General features: G+C 40.0%; 1 protein-coding gene across 14 annotated transcripts in view; it reads left to right on the top strand.

The window, feature by feature from the left end:
* The first annotated feature begins 2,065 nt into the window (after positions 1-2,065).
* The window catches only part of SGIP1 (SH3GL interacting endocytic adaptor 1), a 214,751-nt gene continuing 202,636 nt past the window's right edge, over positions 2,066-14,180 (top strand). For 7 of the 14 annotated variants that reach the window (XM_063654492.1, XM_054483826.2, XM_054483814.2 and 4 more), the window contains exon 1: positions 2,482-2,855. In XM_063654492.1, the coding sequence (XP_063510562.1) occupies positions 2,846-2,855 (10 nt within the window). In that variant the 5' untranslated portion in view covers positions 2,482-2,845. Of the gene's footprint in view, positions 2,377-2,481; positions 2,856-14,180 lie in introns of those variants that run through there. The other 7 variants (XM_054483842.2, XM_054483836.2, XM_054483819.2 and 4 more) reach the window with 3 other exon arrangements.

Genomic DNA, 14,180 nt, shown 5'->3' with positions numbered 1-14,180 from the left:
GCCCATTCCAATTAATTTCTGAACTCTGAAATTTCACCTCTGCCAAAAAAAAAAAATCTTTAAAATCTTTCCTAATTAACCTCATTTGATTCTGATTTCCTGTTTAGCAGCCTTTCAGAAATCTCCAACATGTTACATCTTTGGATGCATCACCTGGTCTTTCACTAACTTGTTCTCTGTGCATTTGGTACAACTCCCAGTTGGCTGCAAACTTCTTTGATGCATCTGCCAGCCCTTTGGTAGTAATAATACTAATACTAAAAAGCTAACATGCAGGTCTTATTATGCTCCAGACAAAATGCTAAGTAATTTACTAGCAGAGTATTTGAATACTGTCTGGCACATAGTAAGCCATTATTACAGGTTTGTTATTATTACCATTTATAGCCCAATTAACTTGGCATTATTATTCTCTCCATTTCAGGATAAGAAAACTGAGGCACAGAGAATTACATAAGTTGCTCAGAGTCACAGAGCTCCTTATGTGGCACAAACGAAACTTGGTGCCCATCTATTTGACATGAATACCCATCAATGTTCTTAATCATTACAAAAAATTTGCTAAACACACACACACATGCATACACACACACACACACACACACACACACACACAAATCAATCCTTTTTGCAATAATACCTCTCCAGTTTTCAGAGCTGTGTAAATTGTACTCAAGGCAGGTTTTACTTAGGAATTCATTCCCCTTTTAAAATTTAACTGTCTTAGAGACATAAGAAAAAAGTCACAAGTATTTGTATCTCCCTGGAGATTTTCATTTTAAAATTTAGAGGCCACTGAAGTATGTGTCCTTAGGGAGAACAATGGGTTTTTCAAAACTTCTAAGTTGCTAAGGAGCTGTGTTTTGCTTTTTAACTATTAATATGCTACTTCAGTCAGTCACCAGTACGTCATATTTGCTTTGGTAGAAAGAGCTAGGCCATGTCCCGGGCTGAGCAATAGAAAAAGTTCATGAGTATATTGCTAATATAAATGATTAATAATACATTACAGGCTCAACCCTGATCATATCATGCATCTTCTTCCAGTTGAGTACATTTTCATTTGGTGCTCACAATTGCTCTCTACTGTAACAGCTTTTCTCCTGGTCATACTGTGAGATTATACAGGGAGAAATGCCCACTTCTGATGTTGTCTTTCCTGAGTTCTAAAGAAGGCTTTCCCTTTCCTCTTATCTCCTTTCCTTTTTCTCTGCCTTCTCCCTCTCATAAGCTGCCCTGCCCTTTTCTTCCTTCGCTGTCTGAGCTTTCTTGAAGGGAACCAAGGGTCGTAGATCCCCAAGGCCTGGGCCCTTCTGAAAGGCTCCAGGGTCTCTGGAGAGCAGTCAGGTGACAGACTGAACCCAACCAGGCCCAGTGACATAACTTTCCACTTAGGCAGCTGCACAGCGCCCAGATCCCATTCCTGGAAGCTTCAAAACCCTGGGCTCCGCCACAACCAGGCACAACTGCCTCCCTCCAGGTTTCCACTTGGGTGAATGAATAGGCTTGAAGGCGACTCCAGATGCAGGAGGCGCGTCGCGGAGAAACGTGTCATTTAGGAGAAAGTTTGTTTCCTACGGAGACTGCAGTTGGCAGCTGCAGCCCCAGTCGGTTGCGAGAAAAGCTCCCCACCTGGGGAAGCGAGGCAGCTCCCGCGTGCGCTCGGCGGGAAGGACGCGGTGGCGGCGGGACTCGAACTCGGTCGTCGAAGGGCGTCCCGCAGGGTCCCGTCTGTAGCCCGGACGGCGGGCCCAGGTTGGAGTGGGAGGGAGCCGGCGTGCACTGCTGTCTTTGGTCGGGCTCAGGCTTCCGCTCCCTGCCTGCTCCCCTTTCCAGCCTCCCGCCCCAGAAACGATCTCGAGCGTTGCCAGTTTGATTCCAGAGCCCCACTCGGGTGGGTTCTTTTGTTTCTTTGTTTTAATGACAGTTCCCAGCCCTTCAGCATGTCATGCGCAATTAATTCCCTGGCTCTCACGAAGGCAGCTGGGGTGAAATTTCTTCTGCATCATCCTTTTGGGAATAATTGTTTATGATGTGACGTCAGTCGGATTGATTTTTCTCTCTTGAATGAAGGGTGGGAGGGGAGAAAGAGAGACGGAGAGAGAGAGAGAGACGCACAGATGTGCACGGAAGCCACAGACACTGACATTTGGAATTCCTTCAGGGTAAAAGGACACCGGAATGGGAGCTTAAAAGTGTGTTGCTAAGATTTCAGGCTGCACGGAATTATTAAGTTTTTCTTAAAAAAAAAAAAAGAAAGAAAGAAAAAGAAAAGAACCCCCTCCGCAGCAAGCCACTTAGGTGCTCCTTTCACGCCAGAGTCCCCTGTTAAGGTGGCAGCCCTTGATAACTAATCTCGGGCACCCAGCCGCTGCTGTAAGCTTAAGGAGACGACGAGGAGGGGCGGGGGAAGTGCGTCACCAGGTGGGGAAGGGGCTGTGTATTTGGTGACAAGCTGGAGGCGATGGGGGTGGAGGGGAATGGGGACGGGAAATAGGTTCTGTGTGCTCTCCGAGGGTATTGTGTCAGGAGATGCAGGCTGGCTACCATGTGACGCGGTCCAAAGCTGAAGGGATTGGCCGAGGCAGCGCAGGCGGTGCAGCTCGGCCGGCTTGCCGTTCCTCTCCCTTTCTCTCAGCATCTTCCTGGTAGCCTTCCTGTAGGTGAAGCAGCACCAGCAGCATCCATGGCCTGTCTTTTGGCTTAACACTTATCTCCTTTGGCTTCGGCAGCGGACGGAATAGACCTCAGCAGCGGCGTGGTGAGGACTTAGCTGGGACCTGGAATCGTATCCTCCTGTGTTTTTTCAGACTCCTTGGAAATTAAGGAATGCAATTCTGCCACCATGATGGAAGGTAGGATGCTTTCTGCTGTGGTTGACTGGCTTCAGGCAAGGTTTGGGCAGAGCAGCATTAAAGAATATGTGCAGCCAGTGTATGTGGCGGTTCTAGAACCTGGTTGCCAAGGTTTTGCAAGCAGAAATGCTGCAGTTTGCTTGCAGTGGATCTGGGCTCAGACTAATGGAATCAAACCACAGGGCTGCTGCCTAGCTCAGAACCTACAGAGCTCCTAGCTCCTTTGAGAGAGAAAAGCCTAAAGTGTTTGCAGGGAGCTGAGATGGAGCTAGGAAAGAGCTTGCAGAGCAAATAAGTTGGGCGAGAAGATAAGGTTTTCTGTTCTGGGTTCCTGGGACTACACTGATTAAACATTTACAATGGAAACTTGTTTTCTGAAATTGACATTAGACAGGAGCGGTCATTAACAGAGTTATCCATACAGACATTTTCAGTGAACTGTTTAAAATTATAAAAATTCTCATAAGGTATTTTTATCTCTGCAGTTTACATCATATTATTGGGATGGGGAGGGCAGCAAATTTGGTCCATGAACTGTAGTTGTATGAGAATGTCATTGCAACAGAATGAAAAATATAAGGAAAATATCCGGGCCTCTTGCCTCCTGATTCGGGGTCTTATCAGGTTAAAAAAGAATTTTGTGCTCCCTAAATGCTTTCCCTGTCCAATGGATTTCAGCCAAGTATCAAATGATTATTTGCTGATGATCTTTTTGCATATTCAATATTGAGTGTAAGGAGGAACTTTCCCTGGGGAGATGCTATTTAAACTATATTTTATTCTGCTAAATTACCCTTCCCAGTCTGAAACTGTGACAGCCAAGATTGTCTCAAAAAAGCAGCAAGCTGATCAGGAAAGAAGCAAGCAGCTCTATGCAGGCTTTGATTTTCTGTTTTCACACTATAGGATGGTGCAAAACTCCTGGCCTTTCCTAAGATGACAGGCAGAAATTTGTCCCCAGCCTGGATTTCACAATGCAGAATTGAGTGCATAATGGGTCTCAAATCAGCCATGAAAATGGCAGAGAGGCCACCTCTTAAGCCAAGGTTTGTCCTACGGATTTTAACTATTCCTTAGAAATTTACCGAAATGGAATAAGAAGAGGAAGGTTTCATAAAAACAGCAGTGTAGCCTGTACTTATTTGGCAGAAATGAATTCTTTTTGCTCTCCCTGTCATCATGTCAAACATTGTTAATGTGATTTGGGGGAGTGAAGAATTTTAGAGTCAAAACCCACAGATTTTAGAAGATAGCCTTAAGAGAGAGGTTGGGTATGATTTTGTTATGGAGCTGAGTCTTGTTTGCAAAAGGCTCTCAAGCTAGCCCTTTAAATCCAGGCCTAAATAAATTGAGATTGCTAACACTCTCAGATTAAATCATTTTCATTAATTCAAAATGGATTTAATCTTTGAATAACAAGGCAAGACAAACAGAAAGAGTATTATTCATGCACTTTTCAATTAAAAGCTCATGTGGATTATCTTCTTCAGAAAAAATATCTTGCCTGTAGAGGTACTGTATTTCTCCAGCTCAATTTCATATAGCATTTCTTAAAAATGCATCTGCACACATTCTGATTAGATTTCAGTCTTGCATAGAGAATTGGATGCTCTTTCTTTTCACTTCTTGCCTTGCAAACCATGGCACTGAAGTATCTTCTTTGAAGGTTGTAACGTTTTTTGATGCTCATTGATGATTCTCCTGGTAATATGGTCTATTGTGCCATCCAAGAATGTCAGTTCAAAGCTCTGTGATAAGCTTATCCGGGCTGCCTAAACCAAAATGAGAACTGCAACAAAGACTTGTGCTGGAGCTGAATTAGCACTATTGCTCTGGGTTTGCCAAATTTATCTAATGAAGGATGTTATCTTAGCACTGGTATGAATTAGAGGTTATACTATGGATACAGTTGTCTTTCACTAGATCTTTTGCAAGAGAAATTGGACAGGTGTTCCCACTGGCTTAAATAGCTAAATGAAATTAACATTTATTTCTACCAATAGCGCCTACTTAAATGTTTTCAAGCCTTATTATCTTAATAGTTCAGTGACCTTAGAAAGGCAAATAGGAGCTTAACCAAAAATCAATTTGCTATCAGTTGCCTTCCAACTTAGTTGACAGTCTTTTTGGCAATATACATTCATGTTTCTGGTATTGCATGGCAGAATTTCACCTCTGAATTGCTCTTATTCTGAAAGTATGGTATATAATTATTATTTCGACTTATCTCTAGAGATTGCCAGGCTCTGTACATCTATCACAATAACCTTGGAAAGATAAGGAACCTCATAAAAGGCACCCCAAATTTGTCATGGCAGCTCTTTGTTGAAACATTAGTGGACTCTGAGAATGTGCCACCAAACATCTAGTTAAAATCATATTTCTTCTCAACTAGTGTGTCTCACACACACACGTAGAGTCATCCACCCAAACACATTTCTGGAAAGGAAGAAAACATATATTTGCACTCGTGTGTATGTACATTTCTGTATTGCTAGAGTGTTTCAGTCTGCTGCTCAGAAAAAGCATGGCCATGGCAACTTTTCAAAGGCACTTCTCTACTTTGTGTAAAGCAAGAGTAAACAAATATTCAGCAGAATGGGTCATAGTAAACTACGTTTTGTTTGTGTGGAACAGGATATAGGCTCCATTCATTCAATGCCTATTGGAAATCCATCCAATCATAAATGATAAATGTTACTACCTCCTCAGTGATCCTAATTTCTTGGAAGTCAAGGAAATAATTCCCCAGGGACCACAAGCAGGTGATTAGTAGTTTGTGTCTCCATGGTTCTTTTAACATATTTTAATTAAAAAACATATTTTAAGGGACTTGATTTGTTGCTTCCTGCATACTTTATCTTTTGGCAGTGGTTGGCATTGAGTTGTTTCTTTTCTAAAGAAAGCCACATGATCTGGAGCCTTCTGTAGTATAAATGTGAAGGGAAAGATGATGAGCAAAGGGAATTATTAACTAAGGAGTGCACGTATTGGCTAAGCTTACAATGAAGTCTATGTGGTTAGGGCAACTATTCAAAGACTATTTTTTGATATATTATTATTAAAGTTTGAAAATGGCATTCTTTAGCTATCCTTTCTAAGATAACTGGAACTAAGTCAGAGTTTCTTGGGCTATCTGTCTATTTGTGAGGGTGTCTAGAAAGTACTTTCCTTGTTCACGTAGGCCCAACTGAAGGAGTTTTGTGTTTTTAGTTCCATATTCAGGCTCTTAGGTGCTATACTAGAAAGATAAGTTTCTGGGTGCCAATGGTTTCATTTTTTACGACAATTTAAAAAATTAACAAGCAAATCTTTTTAAGGGCTTACTGGGTTTAATTACAACATTCAGGATAATTTAATATATTTTATTATATTTACTACTCATAATAACCTGAAAATAAGTATATTGTATATACAGTGCTTTTTTCAGTCCTTTTCTACATTTCAAAAGTAAAAATAATGCATTGAGGCAAAAAAATGGTGGAGTGAAATTTGAACCTACATCCATTTAACCACAAAGCTCATGTTTTTGACCCTCTAGGAACCTCTTAGTTTTGCTTTGCATCAGGTTGGGCATGTTAACCTAATTGAAAAATAGGCTGTAGTGCCTTTGGTTGCATATTCTGTGTCTCTCTGTTTTAAATATGAATATTCACAGAACTATACTCTTTAATTTCTTATTAATGCCTTTTATGTCCAAAATCATTATTTTAAAAATTTTGCATAATTGAAGAGTAACTAAACTTCTGTTGTTGCAATAAACCTTATAAACACTAAGAACTTCTTCTTTTCCTATCTAGAAATAGAGTTTTACTAAAATAACATTTGGAAAATTATTTGGTTTGGTCAGAAAAGAGCAAGACATCTTAAAGCTGGAGCTGTTCATTTTGTATTTAGTTAAGAAGTTTTAAAGGGAACGCTTCTAATTTTCCTACTGATTCTCTTCTTTAAATGATGAAATCACTTTAGAAAATCTAAACATGCAGATAGAAGATTCCAATATATGTTCCATCACTTGTGTAATTTCTCATCTTCTCCAGTGTTCTATATCATAAAGAACCTCTTTAGATATATATGTTCCCATCCAAATGTCAGGGGTCATCTTTAAACTTCTAAAAAGGATATGGAGTCTTTAAAAAAATTAAATTAGATAAACCATACTAGAAGACTCTGGATCATTCTTTCTGTTGGATGTAGCACATACACCATGCATGTTTCAAATAAACAAGGTACAGGAAGTTACCAACTCACAAGTTTTATGTTCCTGAAAGTTTGTTTGTGAGTTGGTTACTTGGAACATGTTTTCCCATAGGAATAATGATACAAATAATAGAGTCTCACACAAGTCCGTCAAAGGCTATTAACCCAATATCTAGCTAACATTCAAATATTTGCCATAAAATGTGTAAAGAACAGTATGGTTCCCATAGTAATCAAATAGAAGAAAATTATGGCATTAAATGTGTTTTTAATTTTGGATGTTGCTGTTTGAAGGAAAGAAGCTTTAATTGGAGGACAATGAAGAGCTGGAGAAAAAATTGGAAGGTATTTTTAGAATACCATCAAATACTTCAGGTATTTTCAGAAGTTTTAGATACTCATGACACTGGATTTTTCAATTATGTTCAATTTTACCTTCATACTTGTGGCTTACCTTTTCTCAATTCAATTTTATCATACGAACTGCTTTTAAATTATGAGTAAAGTCATGATGTAAACTCACAGACTGAATTAAAAGTGGGACAGAGAATTTACTGAGATAATCCTAAAGGAGTTGGAAGAGAGAAAAATGATAAGGGATTACAACGAATTTGGGCTCATATGTCTGAGTAAGTCCCATTTGGAGAAATTAACTGAATAAGAAAGAGGTCATAGGTAGAACAGAATTGAGGAGCATAGTAAAAGCAGGAAAAAGTAGGGTGTGAGGCAGAGGTATTGGGTCTCATAGGTTTGTGTGCTAACTACCAAGTGTAGGTATGGGCACACAATGGCAAGCTTTCCATGGGAGAGAGACTGGGGAAGTGCATTTAGACTTGGGAAGCGATGGGCCTCTATTCTCGGAACTTGTATGTTGGTTAACTACATCTGCAGGATATTAGAAAGATCTGATATTAGAAAGATATTAGGCATCTAGAATTAAATACTTCACATCACACGCCTTCCTTGTTTAAGAAAACTTCTATATCTTCCCATTTATCTTAAAATCCATAGGCTACAAGACCCTGCATGCCTGGCCTGCTGTGCCTTTTCAAGCTCATCAAATACTTCACTCACACTGCAAGCCACACTACCTGCCTCCTGGTGTTTAGAATAAACACTTTCATGCCTCAGGGCTTTTTCTTTGCCTAAAACACTCCTTTTGCAGGTCATGGAGTTACCAATTCTCTTGTGGTCCCAGCAAAACTGTCACCTCCTCAGGCAGCCTTTGCTATCATCCTTGTCATCTCAAACATATATCCTGGGCTACTGAGTCCATCTCAGCCCGCTCTCTCTCCTCAGAGCTGTGTTTATGGCTTGTGGTTGCTGTCAGTGCATGGGCTGAATCTCTCACTCAAAGGTAAGCTCCACGAGGGCAGAAATCTGGTTTACCATTTTCATCTCTGTATCCTTAGCTCTTGGCATACTATAAATACTTAACATGTTTATTAATTGAATAAGTGAACAAAACTAGATATAAATGGCTCAGGTAACTGTGTACTATTCATTATTAGGTATTATTTTGGGCATTATGATGGGCATAAGAAAAAAATGCTCAAATGTGTATTCTCACTGGAGAAATAAAATCAATAAACATGAAACAGTTAGGAAATAAGACAATATTCTGCAGTGATAAATTGTGAGAAATAGATAATATATATTGAGATGCAAAAAAAAAAAAGAAATAGTTCATTTGAAAATATGTACTTGAGCTTGAATTGTTTTGGTGATGAGCTCCTAGGAAATGATTTCATAATGAAAAGAGGCACATTGTAGCATCACCATTCAAAGAATTCCCAGAGTCAGTTTTGTCAATATCCTGGATGCTTTTTTTCTTTTCTCTCTTCCTTTGCCTTCCTTGCACTTCTGCCTTTCCTTTCTCTACTTTTCTCATTCTTCCATCCCACCTTTCCCTTCCTGGGTTCTCATTCCCTTTCTCTGGTTTATGACCAAGCCTGGAAATGGTGGCTTATAAAGCCAGCAGGTTTGACTTGGAATGTGGGAAAGTATTTTTAAATAAATGAGTGAATGTAAATGAGTGTAATGTTGTTCTGTGTATTTGTGCGTACAGTGGCAATGTCATGGTATATGAGATTTTTCAGATGCAAATTACTCCTGATTGAAGAATTTGTTAATCTTATGAGCTCAATGTGTTAGCTGATTTTATGCAGTTGGGCTTTTTGGTAGAAAGAACATGAACTCAGAAGTCAGACTTGAGTTTGAGTCTAAGTGTTGTGACTTCTTGGCTGTATGCCATGAGAAAGTTACTTTACACTCCTGGGCTCTGTTTCCTTGCAAACAAAATGAGATAATTGATGTGCCATACCTCTAGAACTTCCAGCTCTAACAGTCTCTGGCATTTGCTGAATGATTGGGATTCCTCACATCTACTGTGTCCAAGGTTTGAATTCTAATGACTGACTCCTTTTCCTCTCACCTCAGAATATATTCATCCCTGACACACAAATAATTCAAATGCATTACTATCTGCCTTTTATTAGTTTAAATTTTCTCTATGTTTATTCTGCATCCACAATTTAGTTTTGCCTCTTTGCTGTACTGGAACACAAAAAGTGCGTTTATGGCAACCCTCTTCTGCAACTCCTAGTCTAGAACTGTTTATTTATTCATCAAATATTCTGTATCGAAGGCACACTAGGCATTATTCTAAGTGCTATAAGCTCAGTAGTGAACAAAACAGATTAAAATGTCTGCCCATGTGGGCATCCTTTTGCAGAAGTCAGTCAGCATGAGCTTATGTGATCCATGGATCAAGTGACAGGTGAGCATTAAGAAGTCTAGCATTCAGATACCGGTTCTGTGAATGTCTTATGACAGTTCCCCTTGGGCTCATTCTTCTCACACATTTAATAAATGAATGAGTATCATGTCCTTGTCTTAGCTCACCATTCCAAGCCCAAAGTTACAGCTGAGAACTCAGCAACAACTCTAGGCTTGAACATTTTCACAGAAAAGATGTAAATGCCACGAAAGGGTCATTCCAGGATCAAAATTACACATCTACTCACATGTTTTTTGGTGTATATCAAAAACTTTCATTTTTATTTTTGGTTCATATCCACTTCTGTTATGTGTCAGGACTAGTGTTTTAGGATTTTTGAAAGCCTGTATGGAGTTACCTATGTTTCTTCTCTTTAACAAACAATATAAGGAGGAAAATATTGAGCTCACTTAGGGCGTTGTCAAAGATTATGTGACATTTGCAACATGCTTAAAAGTTTTAAAAATGCTTTATTCATCTAACAGATATACCTGGAGTGTTTCTGATATCTCAGTTGCTGTACTAGGCACAATGAAAATGACAGCAAAACACAAGGCAACAATGTCCCCCGTCTTCAGAAGCATGGAGTCTAGTATATGATACCACATTAGCATGTACATATTTTATTTGTGCAATGTCTCTGTGGGGTAGAAAGAATAAGTACAGTAGTCCTCCCTTATCTGCAGAGGATATGTTCCAAGATCCCCAGCGGATGCCTGAAATTACAGATATTACGAAACCCTATAGGCACCATGCTTTTTCCTATACATATATATGAGATAAAGTTGATTTATATATATAATCATATATATACCTTCATAGGTATCAATCAATAGGTATCAGTTTTACCTATGATAATTTTACCTTTATCATAGGTAAAATTAAATTTACCTATGATAAAAGTTAATTTGTAAATTAGGCACAGTAGGAGATTGGCAACAATAACGAATAATAAAATTTAGAACAGTTATAACAATCTGCTGTAATAAAAGTTATGTGAATGCGGTGTCTGTCTCAAAATATTTTGTTATACAGTACATACCTCTCTTCTGATGGTGTGAGATGTTACAGTGCCTACATGATGAGATGAAGTGGAATGAATGACGTATGCATTGTGACACAGCGTTAGGCTGCCATTGACCTTGAACACAGGCACTGCGATATGCAACAATATGATGACTGAGACAACTACTAAGTGACTAAGAACAGGTAGTGTAGACAGCATGGATACACTGGACAAAGGACTGATTCATGTCCCAGACAGGATGGAGTAGGATGGCACGAGATTTCATTACACTTCTCACAATGGTGTGCAATTTAAAACATGAATTGGTTATTTCTATAATTTTTCATTTAATATTTTCAGATCACAGTTGACTGTGGGTAACTGAACCCACAGAAAATGAAACCTTGGATAAGGAGGGACTTTTGTATTACTATCCTTATTTTAAACAGAAGGAAACTAGGGCCCACCAAGGTTAAGTGGCACTCAAGTTGACCACCTTACTAGTGGCAGAACCAGCACTTATCAGCCAGGCTTGACTCCTAGTTAAGTGCTGTTTATTTGTATAATGGGGTAACTGGAAAATCTTGCTCATATCTAAAGTGTTTGGCCTAGGTCTCTGGCAAGTAAACAGCAGATTGTTTAAATCTGACTGGATGTTTCAAAAGTCTTCTTCAGAACTAAGCAAGTTAATTTTATTAGCAGGTCATGATCTTTCAGAACAGTCATCAACTTGAAGAAGGCCACCTCACACAGAAGGGTTTTATCCCAGTGGGCTCTTTTTGGTAGCTCAGTAGAAAATTTCTACAATTTTCTGAGGAAGAGGGTCATGATGTGATGTCACTAGTCCAGTGGACTCTAAACTTTCACAGCTTACCTCCTACCACACATTTTATCAAAAAGCCTGGTTCCCACCGCGAACAAAAGCCCCTTTTTTTCCCTGAGAAGGACAGCTTGGTGTTCGCTGATATTTCATGAAAGCTGTGGCTGTTATCATGAAAACATGATAATGTGTGCCATCTTTTGAAGATTAACCAAATGGGTTCAACCTCATTTTAGAGTTGCAGAAACCAAGGCCAAATGAAAAGACTTACCTAAGGATTTTTATTCTCTCTGTAAGAGGACAAGTCAAAGTTTATTTTAGTAATGATTCCAAAACTGTGAATAGACAAAGACTTGGAGCCCATGGTGTTTTTCACGTTCAAAGGTGCTGAGGCTGGCTGGGTGACTGCCAAAAGACACAGATGAATGTGTCCCCAGGGTCATCGTTCTACTGAGTACACACATACAATGTGACCATTTATAGCTCTCTCCCCTGATTTTCTCAGTGAGTCAGTACAGTGTGGGGGGAAGGGCCAGGACTTGAAGAGGGACTATACCGCCTCTGTGACTGGGTGACCTTGAGTGAGTTCTGGAATGGTTGGCCTCAGCTTCCTCATTTGTGAGGGTGGAATAATGCTAGCTACCTACCTCATAGAGTCATTATGAAGAGCAAATGAAATAATAAATATACATCTGAGAGAGTGTGGTGCAGATGCCAGTTTTTTTCTCAGACAGTTTTCTCTCAACCTATATGCCCATGATAAAGTTTAATTTATAAATTAGGCACAGTAAGAGATTGGCAACAACAACTAATAATAAAATAGAACAGTTTCCATTGTTCTATTGGGTGTTACTTGTGGATTTCTTAGCCTTTGGAGGCTAGACATTACTGCTTGCTGTTTTGCTTTTTCTGTAGATTATTGCTGTACCTCTCCTGAAGACAGGCCTTACAGATTTCTTTCTCCTCTTCACCATACTATTAAGTTACAAGCATACTCTATCATCCTTTATTCTCAATGTCCATGTGCTAGGCCACCCCTTTCTTGAACATGTACAGCATCACTAATCAATCACAGCCATCTTTCTCCCTAGCTTTAGTATCTATCTCAACATCATATTTCAGGAAATTCCTGTGAATTGATTGGAATTTGCACATGAGATGATATTACCTTGCATTCCTTACCACAAGCAGTTTCCCAAAGTTGAAATACAGGGAATAAAACTAGAATACAGGCCGGGCGAAGTGGCTCATACCGGTAATTCCAGCCCTTAGGGAGGCCGAGGCAGGTGGATCACTTGAAGCCAGGAGTTACAGACCAGGCTGGCCAACATGGCGAAACCCTGCCTCTACTAAAAACACACAAAAATTAGCTGGGCATGGTGGTGCGCACCTGTAATCCCAGCTAATCAGGAGGCTGAGGCGGGAGAATCACTTGAACCTTGGAAGCGGAGGCTGCAGTGAGCTGTGATCCATCACTGCACTCCAGCCTGGGCCACAGAGGGAGACTCTGTCTCAAAAACAAACATACATACAAAAAACCACTAGAATATAGGTGATCTACCTGTGCACCCACCTTTACAAATGGCCTTAGTGAATCACCAAAAATGACATGTCAAAAATTGCTCACAGCAGCAGTTCTGGTAACAATGGCAGGAAATGGTCTCTAAGCCTGATTGTAGGTAGAACGTTACTCCTGTGCTATTGACTGTAACCATTAAATTTCTGTTAGCCTCCTTGTGCCCTAATTTGAAGAACTATGTCTGCCAGGTAGCCAAGCTAGAGTCATTGCTTGGATTCATTCCTAATTCCTCCTTCCTTCCTGTCCTACATCAGTAGGTCCTTAAGAGCTGTAGATTGTCTTTCCTAAATAGCTCTTGACTCTGTTCTCTCTCTTTCATCCCCTGCTAACACATCTGATCAGACCTTGCTGCTTCCACCTTCCAATGAATCCTCCTCACAGCCACAAAAGACATCAATTTCCTCATCTGCCTTTGATTGTTTACCAAGCTTCTAAGATGAAGTCCAAATGCCTTAGTGTGCTGTGCAAAGCTTTCACACACAGGCTGCCTTCAGCCTCATCTCTCACTGGCCCAGCCAGACAGAGCTCCTTGCCATTCTCTTGCCCTTGAACTTGCCATTCCTTTCCTTCTCTATATGGAAATAGTCTGTTCTGACTTTTCAAGTGGACTAACGAAAGACTGCCTGCCTTCAGTGAAGCCTTCACATATGCAGCAGGTTGAGAATGAGAGCACCAGCTTTGGAGTCAGGCTGATCCAGCTTAAACCTTTGTGTCTGACTCTAGGGAGCTAGTGAACATGTTTCCTCCTCAGGAAAGTGGATGTGATGATAACAGTCTTTCTCATGGGTAATTTAAACATGTAAGTTTGAAAAAATTAAATCAGAAAGTACGCTTGTAGCGCTTGGAGTTCTCCAGAGAGACAGAACTGAACAAATTGTGTGTGTGTGTGTGTGTGTGTGTGTGTGTGTGTGTGTGTGTACATACATACACACAGAGAGAGA

Source organism: Pongo pygmaeus, chromosome 1 (assembly GCF_028885625.2).
Source record: "Pongo pygmaeus isolate AG05252 chromosome 1, NHGRI_mPonPyg2-v2.0_pri, whole genome shotgun sequence".
Classification (NCBI taxonomy): domain Eukaryota; kingdom Metazoa; phylum Chordata; class Mammalia; order Primates; family Hominidae; genus Pongo; species Pongo pygmaeus.
The sequence above is the reverse complement of the archived record's forward strand: the minus strand, read 5'-3'. Positions and strand labels throughout refer to the sequence as shown.